We start from the raw sequence: 25,241 nt of genomic DNA, 5'->3' as shown, positions 1-25,241 counted from the left end.
AAGTCAAGGATCCAGTTACACAAGTTTGTGGCTGACACGAAAAATGGTGGTGTTGGGAAGACTGTCTAAGACTTCAATATGATAACAATCAAATGAAAAGTTATGCAGTGTTGGCAGATGGAATGTAATCTTCATAAGTTCAAGGTGATGCATTTTTGGGAAATCAGATAGGAATAGGGCATATTGTAATTAGTAATCCACTAAGAAATGTTAATAAATAGGAGTACCTCAGGATTCAAGTCCATAGTTCTCTGAAAGTGGCATTGCACGTAGATAGGGCCATGAATAACCTCTCAACTTTTATATTCTATGCCCAATTTCATAAAGTGGGATTAGAATATAGAAGTTGAGAGGATATGTTGCAACATTACAAAACACTGGCTAGATCTCACTTGGTGTATTCTGTATTTATGGTCACATTATAGGAAAAATGTGATTCCACTGTGGAGAGGAAGAGAGCATAGAGGAGATTTGCCTTGATTGGATGACAAATTGTGGGGTGAGTGGATATGCTAGGCTTGTTTTCCCTGGTTCAAAAGAGGCTAATGACTGAAGTATATAAGATTTACAAGAGGCATAGTTATGATAATAATATATTTTACTTGTGGTAGGGATTTCAAACACAAAAGATCCAAGATGGCAGCGTGACTCTGCTTGCAGCGGCCACTCCGGAGCTGATTATCTGTTATGTGTGAAGTGGGGTGCTGTGCACAATCATAATCGGATGAAAATGGACGTGGAAGCACAGAGGAACATCTGGAAATCTCCAGGAAGACCTTCTTCATTGCTGCTGTGGCTGTGAGGTCCGGGTCTCTGCAGAGAAGAACAGGCCCCCAGTCCTCGGGGTCTCGTTGCTGATGGCCGTTGGCAGGGGCGTCTTGATACACTCGGCAGAGGATGGTGCTCGGAGAAGTTGTGCCAGAGGGGATGGTCGGAGGCTCAGAGGTTCGACGGACTCGGAGTCTGCTGCGGTCAGGTCACTTTCAGTGTCTGCGAGGCTGGGTTCGACTGAGCTTTCATTGTGTGCTGCGTCTGCAAGGCTGAGTCGGGTGGCGCCATGAAAATCCATAGCAGGGGTATTCCCTTCTGCCACTGCATGGGATGATGAATCTATCGGGACCCTGAGGACTTGTGGAAACTGTGTGGTGGTTTCTTTTGAAATTATAGTCTTTTAATATCTTTGGACTATTTCTACCATGCCCATGGTCTGTTTTTTAAAATCAAATTATGGTATTGTTTGCACTGTTGTAGCTATGTGGTTTTGTGCAGGTTTTATAGCTTTAGTTTTTGGGGTCTTGTTTGTCTGGTGGGATTGGAGCTCCTTTCCAGGGAACGCGCTAAGATGGTAGCGGAATATTAATATGCAGCAGCCTCTCCGGACTCTGGATTGGGGATTGCCAAATGTTACATGGATTTTCTAGTGTAGTCTGTTTTGTCATGTGCTTTTGTGATTTCATTCTGGAGGAACGTTGTCTCATTTTTTAATCTGCATTGCATTTGTGGTTTCTAAATGACAATAAACTGAATCTGAAAAGGGTATAGATTTAAGGCAGAGTTTAAAGGGGATCTGAGGCGATTTTGTTTTTAAAACAGACTGGAAAACACTGACAGATCAAGTGGTGCAAATAGATTTAAGAGACATGTAGATAGGCACTTGACTAGATATGGCATAGAGAGATACAGTCCAAATGCAAGCAAATGGGATTAGTGTAGAAGGGCAAAATGGCCACCACTGATGTGATGGACTGAAGGTCCTGTTTCTATGCTGGATGGCCAGGAGTCTATAATTTGTGCATTTCTGAAGATTTATGCTAAAGCTTAAAAGTATACAGCATTGATACCTTTATGAATGCATTGCAGAATCTGATTATATGATAAAGTTAAGGAAGATGCATGAGAACATGTGGTCCAAACAATAAAACTTTTACTATGGCACTTAACATAATCATCTCTAGACTGAAACGCTTGGCTGAATTCAGCCTGCTGCTAATGGTCCGCACTCGGATGCACACAACTGAACCAAATATGGTGTGACAGACAAGCTAGTTTCGGCTTTCAGAAAGTACGTATTTGGTGATGTGTACAAAGTTCTCAGTGACATAGAAAATAAAACATAGAACAGTATAGCTCAGACTTTTGTGGCCCACAATGTTGTGCCGACCTTTTAACCTACTAAGATTAACCTAACCCTTCCCTCCCACACAGCCCTCCATTTTTTTTCCACCCATGTGCTGAAGGGTCTCTTTAATGTCCCTAATGAATCTGCTTCCATTACCACCCCTGGCAGCACATTCCTTGCACCAACTACTCTGCGTATGAGAAACCTACTTCTGACATCTCCCCCTATACTTTACCCCAATCACCTTAGAGTTATGCCCCATCAAATTAGCCATTTCAGCTCTGACAAAGTCTCTGGCAGTCCACTATTATCTACAGTAAACCTTGTATCATCTTATATATTTCTATCAAGTTACCCCTCATATCCTTTGCTCCAAAGAAAAAAAGCTCTAAATCATTAAATTTATCCACACAAAATATGCCCTCTAATCCAGGCAACACCCTGGCAAATTTTCTCTGCACCCTCTAAAGCCTCTACATACTTCCTACAATGAGGCAACAAAAACTGAACACAATACTCCAAGTCTAACCACAGTTGAAGAGTTGCAACAATACCTCACGGCTCTTGAGCTTAATCCCTCAAATAGTAAAGGCCAACACACCATATGTCTTCTTAATCATCCTATCGCTGCAGCTTTGAGGGATCTACAGACATGAAACCCTCTGTTCGTCCACACTAAGAATCCTGTCATTAACCTAGTACTCTGCCTTCAAGTTTGATTTTCAAAAGTGTATCACTTCACTTTTTCAGGTTCAACTCCTGCCACCTCAGCCAGCTCTGCATCTGAAAACTGCTCCTGTGTAATCCATGACAACCTTCTACACTATTCACAACTCCACCAACTTCTTGTGTCATCTGTAAACTTACTAAGCCACTCTTCCACTTCCTCATCCAAGACACTCAGAAAAATCACAACAGCAGGAATTCTAGAATAGAATTGTGGAACATCAATCTTCAGGAAAAATACACTCCATCTACTATCACTGTCTGCTATGTAGGCAAGTCAATTCTGAATTTAACGAGTAGGCCTCAGGTCACTCCTCCTCAAAGATCCACCAACCTTTTACAGAAAGCAAGGCTGGCAGTAGAATCCTGTCAACCGTCAAAGTCAAGAAGCATATCAACGTTTTAAAGTGACTCTGATATTCAACTTTTAAAATTTTAGTGATAATTATAAAATTTAAGAAATGTAGGTTAAAAACTAGAAACACTAAAATCATGTGACGGCAGTGATTTGAAACAAGTAAAAATAAAAGTTTTCTACTAAATGAAGACTCAAATACATGGAGTCTCCAATCCTGATGTCAAGGTTAAGATTTCTTAGCACACCCAGGCTCCACCATTGGTCTCAGTATGGGGGACAGTAATAGAATGAACAGTTGGTGTGCTGACATTTTACTTAGTTCAGAACAGCTAAACATTGGAGAAGGCATATGAAAGCCCGATTGGGTTAAATGGAGGTCCTGAAGACAGAAATGATTGATTCCACTGATATTTGACTTGCCCACTATAGCATGCCATCTTAATTTTGCTTAAAGCCGGATGGGTTTTTAATAAAATTTTATTGGTTTGTTATGCATTTTCAAATAAAACTTGATACTTACCTTGACATTTTCCACCTGAATCCAGTAATTTGCTTAGATCTTGGGTATACTTCTCAATTAGTTTTTCAATACTACTTTCATTAGAAGTACTTTTTTCCTCATTAGTGGTAAAAGCATTACTTTGGGCCTTCATTGTATACTGGTATTCAGGAAATGAAGGTGGCAAATTTGATATGTATGAAGGTGAAGTAGGAGTTGACTGCCTACTAGGAATGTTGTCAATGGTACATTGATAGTCACCTGTTGAAAATAAAGTAATATGAATAGTATTCTAATAACTCACTAACTTTCACTAACTTTCAGTATGGACATAACACATTTTGGATTACAAAAGCCACTCAGAAAGATAGAAACTACCTTAAAAAAAAGGCTGAATATTCAGAAGTGCTATTTAGGATTTAAGGCCTAGCAACAGAAACATAGAAAACCTACCGCCCAATACAGGCCCTGCAGCCCACAAAGCTGTGCCAAACATGCCCTTACCTTAGAAATTACCAAGGGCTACCCATAGCCCTCTATTTTTCTGAGCTCCATGTACCCGTCCAGGAGTCTCTTACAAAACCCTATTGTATCTGCCTTCATCACCATCGCTGGCAGCCCATTCCACAAACTCACCACTCTCTGCGTTAAAAAAAAAGCTTACCCCGACATCTCCTCGTACCTACGAACAAGCACCTTAAAACTGTGCCGTCTTGTACTAGCCATTTCAGCCCTCGGAAATAGCCTCTGACTGTCCACACAATCAATGCCTCTCATCATCTTATATACCTCTATCAGGTTACCTCTCATCCTCCATCGCTCCAAGGAAATAAGGCTGAGTTCACTCAAACCTATTCTCATTAGGCATGTTCCCCAATCAAGGCAACATCCTTGGAAATCTCCCCTGCACCCTTTCTATGGTTTCCACATCCTTCCTATAGTGAGGCGACCAGAACTAAGCATAGTACTCCAAGTAGGGAGTGACCAGGGTCCTATATAGCTGCAACATTACCTCTCGGCCTAAACTCAATCCCACAATTGATGAAGGCCAATCATGGGATTGTCTTCTTAACCACAGAGTCAACCAGTGCAGCAGCTTTGAGAGTTCCATGGACCCCAAGATCCCTCTGATCCTCCACACTGTCAAGAGTCTTACCATTAATGCTATTTTTCTGCCATCATATTTGACCTAACAAAATTAACCACCTCACACTTATCTGGGTTGAACTCCATAAGCCACATCTCAGCCCAGTTTTGCATCCTATCAATGTCTTACTGTAACCTCTGACTGCCCTCCACACTATCTCCAACCTTTGTGTCCTCAGCAAACTTACTAACCCGTCCATCCACTTCCTCATCCAGGTCATTTATAAAAATCACTAAGAGTAGGAGTCCCAGAACAGATCCTGAACTTATATTGTTGAATACTAGAAGAAACCAGATAATAAAAAAAACATGTACAAACCTGAATTTAAGGGACCAGCAGTTGTTTGTTCATGCAGAGGAAAACTTCCAGTGGACAATGTTGTGGTAGATGTTTGATCTACTTCACAGGTTTTTTCAACAGCATTAAAACTACACGTGTCCTTTGAATAGTGAGGAAATACCTACATGCACAAAAGTTAAAAGCACAATGATAGTATTAAAAACAAAACAGAATACCTTGTTGCAAATAACTGTAACCACAGATTTCAGAAGAAGAATCATTACTTCCATTTTGATTTTTTTGCAATGTAGGCTTCACTGGCAAGATCAACATTCACCACACATTAATCATTGCCCTCAGAAAAGTGGTGGTGAACAAGTGCTCCTATCCATTTTCCAAAGGCAACCACATAATGTTGCTGTGTAGAGTATGCCAGAATTTAGATCCAGTGATGTTAATTTCTACTCTGATTAATCACTTTGTTGATGAAAATAAAATTATTGGATGGCAACTAACTGAAATGGCCAGTGAACAAGACAGTTCTAGGCTTGTACTTTATAGTTATCCCAGTCTATGGAACAGTGCCTCAAAAGGAGCTGATTGAAGAATGAAACATGAGATTTAATGTGTCACTTCCACATCATCATCATCTTTGGAATGGAAATGAGAGCATGAAATAATCTGCTTTTCCCCCAAATCATATGACATACAGAAACTTGAAAAAGTATTCAACCCCACAACTAATTTCACATTTAACTGTCTCATTTTCTAAATTTAATATATTGCAGTAGGATTTTTGAGCTAATCTACAAAACATTATGCATCATGTCAAATCAAAAAGAAAAACTCTATAACCTGTCAATCTACTAAAAATTTAAAAAACACAATTGAAGCTGAAAAAGTATTCATCCCTTTTGTAATTACTATGCTAACTTTCCTCAGGTGCATTACATTATGTTATCTTACAACTCACCCAGTTTGTTAATGTATCAAATTGTACCCCCTCTGTAAGGTTCCAACAGTGTGGTAGATCTTCAACACACCAAACCAAAATAAAGACAAAAGAGCATTCGAGGCAAGTTGGGGAAGTGGTAATAGAGAAGTATAATTCTAGGGAAAGGTACATGACCTTCTCAAAAGCACTGAACAAACCTTGGAGCTCAGTGCAGTCCATTGTGGAAAGAGGGGAAAATATGAAACCACAGCCACACTGCCAAGGTCAAGACTTAGTCACTGCAGAAGAAAGGCACTTTCAGGAGGGGTTACTGTGATGCCAAGTCACTTCGAGTGAGCTGCAGAAGTCAGTGGCAACTGGAGATGAAGTTCATGGCTCCACAATCTCCAAGGCCTTGCACGAAGGGTATTTATGGAAAAGTAGCAAAGAAGCAGCCCTGGCTAATAATAAAAACAAAATATCCTTGCCCATTCAGGACATTACAAAGATGTGGAAGAAGGTCTAAAGTGGAACTTTCTGACCTCCACACTAAGTGGTAACTGTGGTGTAAATCTAATACCGGACATCAGTCTGGTAACACCATCCGCACTATATGGTGGAGGTAGCGTCACACTGTGGGAATGCTTTTCAGCAGTAGGGACCGGAAATCTGATCAGGATTGAAGGGGAGATGAATGCTGCAAAATACAGAGATCCTGGCTAAAAACCTGCTGGCCTCTGCCAGAAAGCTTAAACTAGGGAGGAATAAGTCTTCCAGCAGGACAACAATCCAAAGCACACAGCCAGAGCAACTATGGAGTGGTTTCAAATAAAGAAAATTGATATCTTAAGGTCAGAGTCCTGACCTTACCCAATCAAACAACTCTGTGGCAAAACCTCAAGATTGCTGGCCACCACCAGTCCAACTAACCTGGCAATTTTGCAAGGAGGAATATACAACACTTTGTGCAAAGCTAAAAAAGATTTATCCAAAAAATACCTCGCAGCTGCTATAGCTGCGAGAAGTGGTTAAACTAAGTACTGAACAAAGGGGGAAAAATTAATTTTGAACTACTGGCGTTTTCACTTATTGAAATTTTTGTTTTTCTTCCTTTACAATTTTCCCTGTTTTTATGTCGGAGGGTGGAAGAAGGAGCACGTTTTTCACAAATAAAAATTCTCAGCTAAATTGATCAAAATCCTTGGTTTGTAATACTCATTTCAGTGAACAAAAGGTTGGGGGCTGAATACTTTCACAAGGCACTACACTTCATTTGAGAAATTCACTGAAAATACTGTTTTGTAGAATCCATATTTAACAAGGAAAATCACATCAAAGTGATTAACAGGAAAATGTGTAAAATTTGATGAGATACCACTTAAGATACTGAAGCCAATAACAAAAATATGGTGATAACAGTAGATAACAGTTTTAAAGAACCACTTGGAGATATTGTCTGAAGGCATACTGATGATTGCAAGACATCCAATTCCATTTAAAACTCCTCAGCAAATAAAGCTGTCTGTGCCTGCATGCAACAAGAGCTGGACACCATGGGCTAGAAAACGGTAATTAAGATTTGTGCCATTTATAATTAACCAACCCCAATACAGGTAAATTTATTCACCAATCATTAACATCCTTTGACATTGCCTTTAGTCAATCACACAAGATCAACTTTGTAGGTCAGCATTAACTGGACTAGCCACATAAATACCAGGCTGCAAAAGCAGGATGGAAGCTAGGTATCTTGCAGTGAATAACTCACTTCCTAATACCATCACCATCTCCTTTCCACCATCTTCAAGCTACAAGAGGAGTGCAGATGAATAAAACTTCACTCAAGCATGACACAACCCAGGCAAACAGTCCACTTGATTAGTATGCAATCAACTGTATACTACCCTAAATTGCTAAGGCCTGTATAAAAGACACATTAGTCTCTCATTTTGGCAGCTTCAACATTTCCTAAACCAAATACCTCTTACCAAAAACATGGCGAGCAAGCCTATTGGAACATTATCACTGATAGATTCACCTGCAAGTCACACACCATTTTGACTTGGAAGTATATTGCTGTTCTTCATCAACACTGCAGCCAAATCCCAGAAATCCCTCGGGATTCCACCGGGATTAATGATGAAAATGCCACATCATTTGACATTATTAGCATAAGGAGCACTGCATGATTTCAAAGCAATGGCTCAGCATTACCTTCTAAAGGTAAACTATGAATGGTCAATGAATGCCTGCCAGTTCAGATCCCCAAAAAACAAGTGAATTGCAAGAAAATTTAAGTACAGAATCCCAGATTTGTTTTGATGAAAGATATTGACATAATACTGTCCAGCCTGTGAGTGTATCCAATATTTTCCATTTTTATTTCAGACCTTAAAGCTACGGTAGCATATGGCAGATACCAATGACAGAGCAATTCAAAGCAGGAATGCTTGAAGTCAGAATTAGATGGGTACAGAAAACTCACAAGGGGAATGCTAGGTTGAAGGTGTCTATACATGGAAGGATGGATGAGATGATGAGGAAATTTTAAAACAAGGAAGTAATTCATAATAAGTTAAGCCGTCACTCAACTAGGAGTCAATGTAGTTTGCAAGTACAGAGACAGAAGAATAGGAAACACACTGAAATTTTGACATCTGGCTAGTGTTCGTGTGGGATCGTCAGAAATGGGTGGTCTTAGATGGGCTCAGATGAGTGATCCAAAGTTTATCTTGAGTTCAGATATGCAGCAAAATTGTATTATCATCTGGCTCAGGCATGGAGAGCTGCCAGAAAGACCTTATCATTGCACACAAATAATTTTTTTTCTGAGAACCAAAATACTAAGACTTCTGGATTCCTCATAATTAGGACACTACACAGATGCTTACAGTTCAATGTACACGGTAATCCAAACTGTCCGTTTAATCAAGTTCTAGAATGGCATTAACTTCTGTTATTTTAGTAAACAATATTGCAAAAGCAGGTTAAAATGTTGGGATCAGATGAATATTTTAAACATACAAAAAAATCAAAACAATTTCAAAAAGCGAGCAGTGACTTAGTCTTACTTTAAGTTGTAATCATACTTTGAGGCTCACACTAACACTGAGTACTTGATGTAATAAACCATTTAAAAGCCTGTGCTTCCAAATTAAACTTTATCTAAAATCACAAATTTCCAAGTATACTTGAGTGACTGCAGCTACCATAGAAATTACTTGTACTGACGTCATTATTTACTTTAAAATTCTGTATGGAAGATTTGACTGCCAAATTAGAAATAAGATGACATCTAACTAAAATTATAATAACCATGCAACAAAATGCTACTTCTAAAGGTGGATTGAAAGAAAATCTGCCCCAAAAAGTTCCATACATTTTACTTGTGAATAAATTTCCACAAAAATGTTATAAAAAATGCTAGTCATGGTCACCTATATCCAGATCAGTAATTCCAAGATTTCTGAGCTACTTACACTAATTAGAGCCAGAGTCATAGTGCTGACTTGAGGGACAGATTTTGAATGGTTGATTGAGATGGAGAAATAACAAAATAACATAGCATAAAGCAATGAATTATATATTAAGAGAAACATATAAATGAGCCAATTATAAACTACTGAGCTCAGTTCAAGTGTAGTGAAAATCACTGAAGGTATCTTTAAATACTTACATCATTGCTCAGTATAAAAGTCTCAGTTAAACAACACATGCATTAATATAACGCATCCCATGCAAACTACAATCCACAAAAGCCACACAAAAGCATCCAGTACATTTGCAAAAACATACAAAACATTGAGCTCAGTTCAAGTGTAGTGAACATCACAATTTGGGAAATCAGTGTGAATGTTTACATCATTGCTCAGTACCAACAAAAAAACCACACACACACACACGCACGCACGCACGCACGCACGCACGCACACACGCACACACGCACACACACAGAGTTCTGCTTCTCTGGTCACTGCACCAATCATTCATTATTTAGTTCAAATAATGATCAGATTTGGCTATTTTTCATCACTGACCCACTGAACATCTCAGTAGATCTCAGAAGGAAAACCACACAGAACAAAATGCTTTTGAAAAATAGAACATTCATCCAGGCAAGACAGCTTCTCTCTATAAATTATAAATTGTTAATTTTTGTGTTTAGTATTTCATTAAAGACAAGACAATTTAAAAATCTCATGTTTAAGAATGCCAGTAGTATCTTCAGGACACATGATACCCATTTTGCAGCCAATGAAGTACTCCAAGTATGGCCACTGCTCATTGGGGTAACATGACAGGATTGAAGGATTATGTTTCATTCTTTCAACAAGCTGGTCAGAAGCAGCCAAGGTGAGGAGAAAAATACTAAATCACTTCAATCCACAGTCCCAATTTCAAGGAAATAGTATGAAGAAAAAATATCACTCCCCTGTATGCCTAAAGGACAGAAACACATTACTGTCCAACCCCAGATAGTGGCTAGTTTCAGTGTACCCTTTACCACAAAACTGAGCCTCTGAACTGTGCGAACTGAGTCACAATCTACAATACTCCTAGCTATCTCTACAAGAAAAGGCAGGTAGCAACATAAGGCACCATTAACCCCCTGCAGCAAATTGCCTTTTCCTACATTATTATAGTGCTTCACAAGTACTTGGTTAGTAGTAGTCTATCTGGAATATGGCAAGGTATTATTGACACACACCCATGTCGATGCTCTGGTATTCGCTTAGCACTCAGCATGCATTTCCAGGAATGACCACTTAAGGAATCAGCACTAGAAGGAGCTCTTCTGGCATTATATGGAAGTGCTAGATTGATAGATCTGCTGTACTAGGCAGAAGACCTTACATTCCCTTTTGTGTGTATTCATATGTATGGATGTATGAGAATTAAACTAAAGAGCAATGACTGGAATCTTCAGGTAACCCTGTCTTCCACACTGCTGTACCAGGAATTTGGTACAATCAAAGCCCTCTCGTGGTATTCTCCTTGCAATGAAATGTTCCGTATCACTATATGAAGAGGTTACCTGTGAGGGCTGGTATTGGGTGATCTTTGAATACAGTGCTGCAACCTGGACAAAAATCTACATCTTGCCTGGCATGGTGAATGCATTAATTATAAAAATAGATTATAAACTCTAATTGTAAAAATGACATACAACAAAAACTGTATATGGCTTTCTTTATGTTCATGCTTGCATCTAATTTCTTCTTGTCACTTCTTTAAGCATTGCACACTTAAATGTTTGCAAGGCTTTTCCACTGAGCTTAGCCCCTTAATGTCATGTGTTTCCAGCAGCATGATGTTCTTCTTGATTCAGGTCCCTGGGAACAGCCATGGATCAAGGAGTTCTCTGTAATGCACCTGTTTCGGACAAACTCAACAATAGCCCTTTCACTCTTTCAAGATCCACAGTCCATAAAGGTGATGATGATCCTATGGTCATCACAAATGTCAAGGGTAATTCAAGCTGCAGGTGAGATACTAAGATAAATCAGAAGGGTAGGGTTTCTCACTGCCAGTCAAGCAAGGTACCAAACTGACACGGTGAGTGTAGATGATTGCAGAAGATGAGCATTGGCAACACCGGCTCCAACTGCTGCACAACCATCTAGATCCAATAGTTTTTCTTAATCACAATCCATTTTTGGAAGTGATGAAAGCTGCTGTTGCTCCACTTTGTTCAGCTACACATTTCTCACCAGAACAGAGATTACTCCAAGAACACAATGCCAGTGACAACTATACATTAAAAAATCACTGAGCTATGCAGTCAAACATAGGATTTGACAACTTCCATCATATTGACAACAAAAGAAAATGTATTTTTTGTTGAAATCACTCCCAGCAATGGCTTGCATAGCCAGCGTGCAGACTTGAGCCTCACATCTTAATGTGGGCAGACCCCCCCTCACAGTCATGGGATATCATCTTTACAGGATAATACTTTGCCATAGGAGTAACAGTGGAGGGCAGGATTTCCTCTAGATTGCTGGCACAGCACTGCAGTCCAAGAGAAGACCTTTTTCAAATTACCCAGGGTACATAGCCCTAAATTCCAGGCCCATGATCTTTGTTACAAACTAGCATTATGTATTATTATTCTAAGCATAAACCAGTTTATTGATCATTAACCCAATCTAACACTGCACAGAACTGCAAGGATTATAGTCATACAAGTGCCAGGAGAGAGATTAGTGGGGAGAGATGAATGGATAAGGGAATCACGAAGAAAGCAATCTCTGCAGAAAGCAGAGATTGGGGGGGGGGGGGGGTGGTAAAGATGTGTTTGGTCATAGGGTCCTGTTGAAGGTGGTAGAAGTTACAGAGAATGATGTGCTAGATGCAGAGGCCCATGGGACAGCACTTAGCCCTGCAAGTGGAAGTGTAACTCCTGCTCATCACATCCTCCCTTACCTCCATTCACAGCCCAAACACTCCTTCCAGGTGAGGCAAACTTCACCTGCAAATCTGTTGGGGTTGTTTACTGTATCCCGTGCTCCTGATGTGGGTTCTTTCTACATTGGTGAGACCCATCGTAGACTGCGACACTGCTCTGCTGAGCACCTTTACTACATCGGCAACAAGCAGGATTTCCAGCAGCCAACCATTTTAATTCCAATCTCCATTCCGTTCCAACGTCAGTTCACGGCCTCCTCTATACCACGATGGGGTGACTCTCAGATTGGAGGAATAAACCTTCATTTTGTGGGTAGCCTCCAACCTGATGGCATGAATACTGATTTATCTAACATTTGGTTAGATAACCCACTCTGGCTTACCTCTCCTCCTAATCCGCTTACCCCCTCCCTCCAGTGCTCCTCCTCCTTCCCTTTTTGCCATAGTCCACTCTCCTTTAACAGATTCTTTTTTCAGCTCTTTACCTTTTCCACCTAGTACCTCCCACTTTCTCACTTCATCTCCCCCTCCCTTATTTACCTGGCTTTCACTATCACCTTCTAGCTTGCAATTCTGCCCCTCCCCCCCACCTTGTTATCCTGGCTTCTTCCCCCTTCCTTTTCAATCCTGATGAAGGATCTTCACCCAAAACATCGTCTGTATATTCCTTTCCATAGATGCTGCGTCACCTGCTGAGTACCTCCAGTATTTTGTGTGTGTTACTTTGGATTTCCAGTATTTGCAGATTCTCTTGCTTTTGAGATTAAATTTCTTTCTTTTTCAGGTTACTAATAATAGGCAATAAATGCAACTGGCACCATCACACTTTTTTAACGAGCTTCATTTTGACATATTACTGCAGCAATCTGAGACTGAACACCATGAGTCCACTCTCAAGCAAAATTTAGGTAAGGTTCATAATAAAAAGCTTAACTTATTGCATTTAAAGACAACACTCTGCAACATTACTGAAAAAAGGGCAGAAATTAACTTTAATAAATTAGCTCATTCTGTGCTTTCATTTACAATTTGGTAATTATTAAAAGAGTTAAGCAAAAATCGAGTATTATTCTCGTATGCTTTATGTCAGAAAGAATAATACAAATATCTAGAACAGATTTCAAAACTCCAAAGTGGTGACGATATGGATAATAAAGTAATTACTTACCATACAATTTATGTTACATGGTAATGAAGCTGGGTCACTGTATTCAAGCCCATTACTTTCAATTTTGGCAAGACAACTTGGTGACTTTGAAAGAGAAGCTGAAGACATTACAAAGAGGCTCAATTTATAACCAAACACATGATAAATGAATAATTCTAGTGCAAACAATAGTATACTTTTTGGTCTATCATGATCATCAGTATTATTTTATTAGCTCTACCATGCAGTACAGATCATAAAAACAACATTGCATAATACAGGCCCTTTGGCCCACAATATTGTGCCAACCTAAATAAACTTATTCCACGATCAATTTAATGCTCATCTCCTACACAGCCCATAACCCTCCATTTTTCTTACATCCATGTGCCTATCTGTCTTCCTATTGTATCCTATACATCCCTATTTGTATCAGCCTCCACCACAACTGCAGCAGTGTTCCAATCACCTACCACCTGTCTGTGTATCCAAAAAAAAATACTACCTCTGACATCTCCCCTAAACTTTCTTTCACTTCACCTTTAACAGATGTCCTCTGGTATTGACCGCCGCCACTATGGAGAAAAAGATCCTGGCTGTCCATCATCTACACTTCTCAATCTTATACATCTCTACCAAGGTACTTTTTCTCCATCACTCCAAAGAGAAAAGCACTCGCTTGCCAACCTTTCCTTATAAGACAGTTTATCTAATCCTGGCATCGTACAATTATATCCTCTCTAAAGCTTCCACATTCTTCTTATAATAAAGTGAACATAACTGAACAAGTTGCTCCAACTGTGGTCGAACCAGAGTTTTATAGAGCTACAACATACCCTTGTGGCTCTTGAACTCAGTCCCCCCTGGCTAATGAAGGCCAGCACACCATAAGCATTCTTAACCACCCTGTCAACTTGTGCAACAACTCTGAGGGATCTATGGATTTGAACCCCACAGTCCCTCTGTTCCTCTACATGGCCAAGGATCCTGCCATTAACCTTGTAATCTGCCTTCAAGTTTGATCTCCAAAAAGTGCATCACTTCACACTTTTCTGGATTGAACTTCATCTGTCGCTTCTCTGCACCATCTACAACCCTACAGTAACCTACAACAACCTTTCACACTATCCACAACACCTCAAACCTTTGTCACATCCAAACTTACTGGGGGGGGGGGGGGGGAAGGGGGGAACAAAATGAAGAGCAGTGGTTCCAGAAATGATCTCTGTGGAACACCACTAGTCACTGATCTCCAGGCAGAATATATTCCATCTATAACCACCCGTGCCTTCTGTGGGCAAACCAATTCCAATTCCACACAGCCAAGCATACATAGATTCCATGCCTCATGACTTGCTGGATCAGCCCACCAGAGGAATTTTTGTCAAATGTCTTACTAAAATCCATAAACAGCACATCCAACACTCTACCTTCAATTTTATTTGTAATTCCTTGAAAAAAGTAGTTAGGTTCATAAGGCACCACTTGCCCCTCACAAAACCACATTGACTGTCAACAATAAGGTCATGCTTTGCCAAATGCTCATAAGAATTCTCTTCATTAGTTTGCCCACCACTGACACAAGACTCACTAGTCTATAATTCCCAGGATTATCCCCATGATGTTTCTTGTACAACATAACAAGATCTGTCATCCTCCAATCCTCTGGTACCACACCTGGGAGCTTGAGAGTCAGGGAAGACATATAGGTCATCATCAGTGCCCAGGCAATCTCTTTCCTCGATTTCCTTAGTAGCTTGGGGTATATCCCATCCAGCTCCAAGGATTTAGACATAATAATATTTTTCCATAAATTCCAACGCTGCCCGTTTCTTAAATTCAAGATGGTTCAGCACAGTAGCCTATTCTACACTGACCTCAAACGCATCAAAGTCCCCCTCTCTGGTCAACATGCAGTGAAGTATTCACTGAGGACCTCCCAACTTCCTTTCCTTCCAGGTGCATTTCCCCCTTTACCCAAGCATCCTTCCCTCACTCTAGTTATTCTCCTATTTTTCCACGTACATTGGAGTTTTTCTTAATCCTACACGCCAAGGCCTTCTCACATCTCCTTTTAGCTCCAAGTCCCTGCTATCTTACAATTCAAGAGCCCTGCCCAATTATTGCCTCCTAAACCTAAAGTATGTTTCCTTGATCCTCTTAACCTAATGCTCCACCTCTTGTCAACTGTGGTTCCTTTATCCTACCATCCTTTCCCCATCTCAGTGAGACAACCTTTAAAAGACCTTGAGATTTCTGCTATGCATTTACCTGAGAAACTGTTACCAATTTATACTTCCAACATAATTAGCCCTCCCTCATACTGTCTCCTACCCTTGTCCATGTATATATTAAAGGTCAGGAAGATGTGATCAGCATCTCAAAAGCGCTTGTGCACTGGTTTATCATCTAACCAAATTTAGAAACTTAAATGATTCTTTTCCAAGATCAAAAACTCAATAGTTTAGTAGCACAGTGATTATCATTGGATAAGTTATCAAAAGACCCCAACAAATAATCAAGGAAAAAGCTCAAATCTCACCATCTCACCATGCATTTTAAATCCCATGGGAAGAGACATACATATTGCGGGCATATCTTCGAAAGGCACATGGAAAAATGGAGGGCAATGTAAGAGCAGAGGGTTAGAGAGATCTTAGAGCAAGTTAAACAGTCTGTACAACATCGTGGCTGAAAGGCCTGTACTATGCTGTAGAATTCTATGTTCTATGAAATAAACTTTGAATAAAGATCCCATTCAGGTAGAGCAATAATTTCAAAACTTTTTCATGGCCTTTAAAACATGCACTTTCCATAACTCAAGTCTCTTTTCTTTCTCGAAGGTTTAACATTTTTGATTTGGATTACTAACTTATTTGATTTGGCAATAATATAACATCACATAGCAGTAAATCTGGTAATTAAGAGTTAAATTAACAGACTTGAATAATGAAATTAGGTTGTACAAAATAAAAATATTCTGATTCCTAAAAATAAATTTTGGAATACTTTAATAGGAACTCTTTATTAGGAAATAATTAGCTGAACACAAGAATGCTCTAAACGATGGCTAATTAAAAGAAATAATTTCCTGAGCTCTTGAAGTTTTTATTATGAATTCCAAAATTACACTTGTTCAGTCTAACGATGAAAATATCAAAATGTATATAAGGAAATCCAAATCATAACATCAACAGTCACTCCGCTAAACATCAAATCTGTTTCACAGAAGTCTAAAAACATTGATAACAAAGATGCTTCAGGGTCAGAATTCCAAAGGTTAGAGCTTTGGCAGCTGAAGGCACTTGTGTCAATGGTGGAACAATGAAACCTAGATCATCACGAACACAAGAGATTCTGCAGATGCTGGAAATCCAGAATAACACATACAAAATGCTGGAGGAATTCAACAGTTCAGACAGTATCTTTGGAAAGGAATAAACAGCCAATGTTTTGAGCCAAGATCCTTCATCAGGACTGGAAAGGAAAGGGTAAAGAATCCAAAATAATAAGATAGGAAGTGGAGATGATCATGAAGCTACAACTATTAGAGTGTTAACACAAGTGGGAGGTATGGTTAATGGAGATTATGGGGAGTTCAAGACCACAGACAAATGTGAATAGAATGATGAGAATGCTTTAAAAAAGTACACTGCAGAACTAGAAACATATGGATATTAGTAAGAGTAGAAGTGGTATGGGGAAAATAGAATAGAATGAGAGATAATGCAAAGTTTATGAAGATGGAATTAGGACTGATCAGGGATGTGACTGCCAAGTTTAAAATTCATCTTGATCTTAAATATTACACACTTTGATTCAATTTATAGTTACCAAGAGAAAATAAGCTTGTGGGTAGGGACCCAGTGCAGGATAAAAGACTTTGAACTTCATACAGAACCTGGTATCAGATCAGCAAATCTGACGATTTATGGACAGAATGAAAGAGTTGGATAGGAGGTGAAATGGAATTCAAAAACTTTTACATGAAAGTTTTAGGGTTTTAATTAATTACAGATACAAGTATTCTCACAAAATTGTTTACCTTGCACTGGAAGACTGCCAGTTTCCATGTTAAGCTTCTCTCGCCAAGTCATTCTGCCTGTTCGAATAGATTCTGCAGTACTATTTGGCACACTAGAATTTTGACTGCTGTGTGTGGATATGTTGGACAAATCCAATTCCATTACTTCAGAGGAATGAGGAGGATCCATTATACTTGGTAGTAGTTCTTTAACAACTGATTTACAGCAGTCATTTGACTTTGGCATCCTGTCAACTATCAAAGAGCAAACTACTTCAATTAAGGCCATAAATTAAGCTGTCAAAAAAGTAAAGCAGCATTTTAAGTGTAACAAGCCAAAAAGGAAACAGAAGAGAAGGCAAGTAGCAAATTATCACCCAAAAAAGTGTAAGAAACAAGTTAAACCCCTCACCGTCTATCTAAAATTAGCCAGTCTCAGGCCTTACCGACATAATTTGTTGAAACAATCAAGCAATTAAGAGGTAACAAAACATCTGGCTAAAGCTATTCTTCACTCATTTCTGCAAAAAAAGGCTAAAAATAGTGTCCCCAACACTTATACTAATAATCCCCTATTCATAATTCCTGCTCAAGGTTGCATCTAAAGTGATCATTATCCTCAAGGTTGATCTCTTAACTGCAGTGTAACTTTAATTTGAAAGCTGAGTTTTATTTAAATTCAATATGTTTGGTCAAATCTTTGATTGCATCAGAAGGTGGAAACATTCAGCAGCATGACAAATCTTTGGTAAAAAGTTGTATCTATTCTACTTGGTTGGGGAAATGGTACCACAAATATACAACTGGCCAGTAATTGAGAGTGCATTAACAAACAAGGAATCAAAATAGTCACAATACAAAAGCAATTAAGATTAAATACACAAATGCATGATACAAAAGCAAAATGATTCCTTGTTAACCACAGAAAACTCTGAACATGCCATAAAACAATCAGAAAGATACAATATGGAAACACTATTATTCATCAACTACTTACACTAATCAAACATTAACACCATTTTCTTTGTTCTCTTCACATTTTTTATTCACTTGCTCCAAATTCTACCATTAATCTCACCAAGGAACATTTAGGGGCAAATTAACTTACTCAAATATCTTTAGCAGCACCCATAGAAAACTGTGTGGTCATAGGGAGTATGTGCAAACTCCATATAGATGCCACCCAAGGTCAGGATTGAATCTGGGTTTCTGGCAGAGAGACAGGGGGCTGTACTAGCTATGCCTGATAAATTCTAGAATTTGGAAATAATGTTTTGCAAGAAGTCAGTCGGTGATTCCTTCTTCTAAAAGATACTATCCATCTTGTAAAATATGTGGTCATGCCCCATTATCACAAGAAAGGGATTTTTTAAAAAAATCTTACCATACATAGACAGTCTGTCACTTTTAGGTGATTCCATCTCCTGAATGGAACTTAATTCATGCTGGTCAATTAATCCACAAAGCCCCAACCTCGTCTTTGTTACAGGTGGTTTAGAACGCTTGTAATGTCGAGTTTCTCTTATAACAGCTTCAACATTGGAACATTCTGTAGAGCAACTACCTTTGAAATATAGGATAACTTAATAAAAACATTTTTTCAAATCCAATTTGTTAGACAAAAATGTTCAGATGCTTAATTTGCATTTCATCCATCAGTTTAAACAAACCTCCCCAATACATGCATCATGCAGTAATGTTGCATATGCTCAGAGGCCATACTCAAAATTCTTTCACAACCATACACCTACATTTCACAGATCCTCTACCAATGTTCCTCTGCTGCATCACACTGCACTCTAATATCCCGTGGAGGCCCCAGTTACATTGTCAGGAACACTGGACATGCCATGTTGTTCACAAGTTTGACTGGAGGAAATTACCAGGCAGATAGAGTAAAAGATTCAAGGATGTGCTCAAAGCTCCCTTGAAATGATTGCATTGACTTCTAGGAATTTTCTGGTCTGTGAATAAAATAATAAGGATTCTACCCAGCCACCCACCATGTTAATCCCCACCTGCACTACCTCTACAACAGACTGCAATTCCCACACTTGCCTCATTAGCCATTTCAAAAAGATTAACAAAACTCAAGAGGAAATAATTCGTTCTCAACCCAGAGGGACTGTCTTAATGTGGTGGTTTGGGATACATGTAGGAAGAAAAATTGATTCACTATCACATATTATTTAGCCATACATGGAATTCAAAACCACAAAATAATAGCTGCCATTTTTCTGAGCATGTTTAAAGTCAAAACTAACTAAAAACAAATATAATGGGTGAAATGGTAACTTTATAAAAGCTTCCATATTTATTGTTTAAGGGTCCCCAATCTAAAATCTAATTATTTAAAAAAAATTCAAACACACGAATACAGCTACACAATTTACAGTTAAAATTACCAGCTTGTTCTGTTTTGAAATCATAATACCAAAAAGGCAATAATGCTTCATTTATTTGAACTGATGGTGCTGAGCCTTTGTCTTGCTCTTCATTGTTGAAATCAGGATTCTTATTGGTTGATCCAGTATTAAAATTCTCAAAGGAGCACATCGGGTACGGCATGAGAGGAAGCTGCTTAACATTTTCACTTGTGGGCATTACCTCCTGTATGGCCAGGTGTCCAGACTAGAAAGAAGAATATTCAGAAGTTATGCCTCAACAAGCACATTTTAACCTCTTTGATCTGCTACTTTAAAAAAAACACAAAAATCCAAACTGAATTACAATACTAAATATACAACCATACGCACTAATTGAAAAAAAACTTTACAGAAATAACAAAATGTGTTGCAGCTGTAAAACAAAAAATTTAGAAACAGTTAGCTTAGATCAGTTTATGCCACAGAGCACATATCCAGTAAGAGCTTGGGCTACACACCAGTAAAAGTTATGGTCTAGTGAATAACTGGCTTCTCAGAGGAAATATTCCAAATTGATGAATCAAGGGAAATACTAAAGTGCAAAAACACTATTCCTGAAGGTTGAGTAGGGCTAAGCTCTGATGTATCCATACAGATTGAAGGCGTTTATGCTACAGCCATACTTGACACAGGTTCTCAAGCTACTTTGCTTTATAGATCCTTCTACAATGATCCTTCTAAACGAGGCATTTAGTATTCATGCCACTCAGTGTCCTGGAGATTTGGGGGCCAAGTACTGATGAGTACCTGTACGATGGTCACTTGTCATTGAAACTGAGAGGTTTCAGAAGCAGATGTTGGAATAACCAAAATCATTGACACACCAGCGGTGGTCTGTCTGGTTCCGGTTGAAAAGATGAAGTTTCCATTCTTGTGGGAACAAATACTCCCATTATGAGAAGGCTTGTGGGAGCACAGAAAAGAAATGAAGAGAATTTTTTGAAGACCTTGCCCATTCACCCAATGTTCAGAACTGCTTTTGAGAAGGTGCATGTTCCTCCTAAGCTGAATGATGAACAGAAACAAGGAACTGTATGGTACACCCAGTCTAAACCTGTCACATTACATCCTGGAGGAGTAGCTAGAGTGACAGAGGATACCCCTTGATGAGAGAGGTCTCACCGGTTAGCAGCAGTGGAGGTTGAAGATGTTTAGTAGCACCTGCTTAAACTGAAGGAACCCCAGTTCAGTTATAGGGCAGGGAGACCTGAGCTGCCGGAAGGCATGACAGGGGAGGCATCCCCTCGTAGACAGGAAAGGTCACAAGGAGGCTGCAGCTAGAGAAACTGAAGATACAATAAGCAGGTCTCAGAGAGTTAGGAACTCCTTAGCTGGACTGGCAGAGGATGAACCTGAGAAACAGAGTGTTACATCAGTTCCCATGATGAGATACATTACTTCCATTTACAAATGGATTGGGGGTCCTGAAATCACAAAATTCATTTGAATGTTGTATTATTAATAATGGTTTTAATAAGTTCCGAAGTCATGAGGGCATTACTATTTAATCTAATGTTGGGAAGTGCTTTAGCTAAAGGAGCTATGTTGTCCAACTTAGGAATGTATCCCAGCCAACCAGATTGTGGCATGTGTGAAAAGGTTATAGAAAGCTGTAGGGAAGAGTTTTCTGAAGGACAGTGGTCTGGTTTGGGGTCCTTTGGTGGGAGCTGCGGAAGGGAAGATGCCACAGAACACCATTGGAAGGAGAGTCCCCATTGCAGGAAGTGCTTTGAGCAGACAGATGGCTTCAAGGAGGAAGGGCTAATACTTCTGAGAGAGAGCCAATTTGTTTGAGATGTCTTAGAGAGTTCACAAAGTGGCAGGTGCTTTCACACAGACAGTGGATCTAGCGTGTGAGTGAAGAGATACACCCCCAACGACACCAGAATAAGCTCCAACATTTATGTGCAATGGATTTGTTTAACTGTAATGGGCCCTTTTATTTTTCTTTACTTTTTCTGCAACTTGTTCTTAAAGTCGAAAATTTGGTAAATCTACTTTATAATTTTATGCTGGTGTATGGGCAGTATTTACCCAACATTCATTCAAATCAAGGTTCCTTCATTCGGAACTTCACGACATTCCTGTATGGTTGAACACCAAGTCATACCGGCCCTAAATACAAGTTGTTTATGAAAGACTGCCTTCTCACCACTAAGTCACATGGCTGTTAGCAGAATTAGCTAACAAGCCAAGTTTGGGTATGAGCCCTGGTGAGAGGGTTCCACATCTATCACTAAAAACAAAAGTAGTGCATATAAGACTACTTTGTTAGTGTAGCATATGGAATTAATAGAGCAATGATCGACTATCTGTTGGGTTGGGTGACAGCTTAAATATTTCTCTACTCATACCTTATGGGGTCTGTAGGTCTCTTAGTGAAAATGTCTGCCAAATGGGATTGATAGCTGAATTTTTTTGGAATTTGGACTCATCTGTAAACGTTAATATATTGTGCAAGCCCAAGAAATGTTATGTGTCTTGGATATTGTGAGATTAAGGAATGAGATAACAAGGAGAGACCACGGAAATGATTAACTGATCTACGAGACTGCCAATGGACACATGTGCTGTTTAAATGGAAAAATGATCAGTACTGGACCACTATCTGTTGATGACTCTGCACTTGTGAATTTGAGAGCTGCCTTTCAAACCTCTGTTGGAATTTCACCTGGACCTGAATTGAGATTGGTGCCTGAGACCGAAAGATGGTTTCACCAGTCAGAATTGGACTTCCTCTGACAGCAATCAAGTGATGACTAGAAACCTTAGCCCAGAAATCTTTGACTTGCTATGTGTGGTTTATTTGTGCTATCTATTTTATGATAATAAACGAGGCTCAAGTTTCTTTGCTGTGCTTGTACACTTATTACCACTTCTCCTGGACACTCAGATAATTGGGTCTGATCAACCCAGCCTGCTACAGTTACCTGGAAGAGTTTTCTTGGTAGAAAGGGAGAATCTACCTGCTTAAATAGTGGGTACTGCAGCTAAATGTACTGTGGAAGATCAACAAGGAAGTTATCCAGCATTTAAAGAGTAGGTGGCTACAGTATAACCCAGGCATGGGCAAACTACGGCCCAGGGGCCATATGTGGCCTATATAACCATATAACAATCACAGCACGGAAACAGGCCATCTTGGCCCTCCTAGTCCGTGCCGAACCCTTAATCTCACCTAGTCCCACCTACCCGCACTCAGCCCATAACCCTCCACTCCTTTCCTGTCCATATACCTATCCAATTTTACCTTAAATGACACAACTGAACTGGCCTCTACTACTTCTACAGGAAGCTCATTCCACACAGCTATCACTCTTTGAGTAAAGAAATACCTCCTCGTGTTTCCCTTAAACTTCTGCCCCCTAACTCTCAAATCATGTCCTCTAGTTTGAATCTCCCCTACTCTCAATGGAAACAGCCTGTTCACGTCAACTCTATCTATCCCTCTCAAAATTTTAAATACCTCGATCAAATCCCCCCTCAACCTTCTACGCTCCAATGAATAGAGACCTAACTTGTTCAACCTTTCTCTGTAACTTAATTGCTGAAACCCAGGTAACATCCTAGTAAATCGTCTCTGCACTCTCTCTAATTTATTGATATCTTTCCTATAATTTGGTGACCAGAACTGCACACAATATTCCAAACTTGGCCTTACCAATGCCTTGTACAACTTTAGCATTACATCCCAACTTCTGTACTCAATGCTTTGATTTATAAAGGCCAGCGTTCCAAAAGCCCTCTTCACCACCCTATCTACATGAGACTCCACTTTCAGGGAACTATGCACAGTTATTCCTAGATCTCTCTGTTCCTCTGCATTCCTCAATGCCCTACCATTTACTCTGTATGTTCTATTTGGATTATTCCTGCCAAAATGTAGAACCTCACACTTCTCAGCATTAAACTCCATCTGCCAACGTTCAGCCCATTCTTCTAACCGGCATAAATCTCCCTGCAAGCTTTGAAAATCCACCTCATTATCCACAACACCTCCTACCTTAGTATCATCAGCATACTTACTAATCCAATTTACCACCCCATCATCCAGATCATTTATGTATATTACAAACAACATTGGGCCCAAAACAGATCCCTGAGGCACCCCGCTAGTCACCGGCCTCCATCCCGATAAACAATTATCCACCACTACTCTCTGGCATCTCCCATCTAGCCACTGTTGAATCCATTTTATTACTCCAGCATTAATACCTAACGACTGAACCTTCTTAACTAACCTTCCATGTGGAACTTTGTCAAAGGCTTTGCTGAAGTCCACATAGACTACATCCACTGCCTTACCCTCGTCAACATTCCTCGTAACTTCTTCAAAAAATTCAATAAGGTTTGTCAAACATGACCTTCCACGCACAAATCCATGCTGGCTACTTCTAATCAGATCCCGTCTATCCAGATAATTATAAATACTATCTCTAAGAATACTTTCCATTAATTTACCCACCACTGATGTCAAACTGACAGGTCTATAATTGCTAGGCTTCCTTCTAGAACCCTTTTTAAACAATGGAACCACATGAGCAATACGCCAATCCTCCGGCACAATCCCCATTTCTAATGACATATTAAAGATCTCCGTCAGAGCTCCTGCTATTTCTACACAAACTTCCCTCAAGGTCCTGGGGAATATCCTGTCAGGACCCGGAGATTTATCCACTTTTAAATTTCTTAAAAGCGCCAGTACCTCCACCTCTTTAATTGTCATAGGTTCCATAACTTCCTTACTTGTTTCCCCACACCTTAGACAATTCAATATCCTTCTCCTTAGTGAATACCGAAGAGAAGAAATCATTCAAAATCTCTCCCATCTCCTTCGGTTCCACACATAGCTGACCACTCTAAGGGGCCAATTTTATCCCTCACTATCCTCTTGCTTTTAATATAACTGTAGAAACCTTTCGGATTTACTTTCACCTTATTTGCCCGTTAAGCTTTTTAATCCGGCCCGCAGAACTTGATGAAATTATATTAATAAACCTTGTTAACGTTTTTTCCCCGCAATTCTGGTGTTTTCCCAATAGATGACGCACTCTATATACATTTGTGGCGACCCATTTCCTGGCACATCTGAACCGGCTCACAATTAGCCAGCGTTCCGGCTAAGGGAGATAGCCTGCGGGGATTTGCGAGCACAGAGCTTTGGAGCCTCTGCG

At 39.6% G+C, this 25,241-nt stretch overlaps 1 protein-coding gene and 1 non-coding gene across 5 annotated transcripts in view; both read right to left on the bottom strand.

Annotated features, from left to right (window-relative positions):
* cep295 (centrosomal protein 295) overlaps positions 1-25,241 on the bottom strand; it is a 109,632-nt gene that overhangs the window by 27,496 nt on the left and 56,895 nt on the right. For 3 of the 4 annotated variants that reach the window (XM_059964612.1, XM_059964610.1, XM_059964611.1), the window contains exons 15-20: positions 20,047-20,272; positions 19,026-19,205; positions 17,663-17,896; positions 13,639-13,736; positions 5,168-5,309; positions 3,724-3,963 (exon numbers count right to left, since the gene is read on the bottom strand). In XM_059964612.1, the coding sequence (XP_059820595.1) occupies positions 3,724-3,963; positions 5,168-5,309; positions 13,639-13,736; positions 17,663-17,896; positions 19,026-19,205; positions 20,047-20,272 (1,120 nt within the window). The remainder of the gene's footprint in view (positions 1-3,723; positions 3,964-5,167; positions 5,310-13,638; positions 13,737-17,662; positions 17,897-19,025; positions 19,206-20,046; positions 20,273-25,241) is intronic. The other variant, XM_059964613.1, reaches the window with a different exon arrangement.
* LOC132392047 (small nucleolar RNA U2-19) lies at positions 10,028-10,100 on the bottom strand. Its single transcript, XR_009511425.1, has one exon. It is a non-coding gene; the product is annotated as a small nucleolar RNA U2-19 (small nucleolar RNA).

The sequence above is a fragment of the Hypanus sabinus genome, chromosome 3 (genome assembly GCF_030144855.1).
Source record: "Hypanus sabinus isolate sHypSab1 chromosome 3, sHypSab1.hap1, whole genome shotgun sequence".
Taxonomy (NCBI): domain Eukaryota; kingdom Metazoa; phylum Chordata; class Chondrichthyes; order Myliobatiformes; family Dasyatidae; genus Hypanus; species Hypanus sabinus.
The sequence above is the reverse complement of the archived record's forward strand: the minus strand, read 5'-3'. Positions and strand labels throughout refer to the sequence as shown.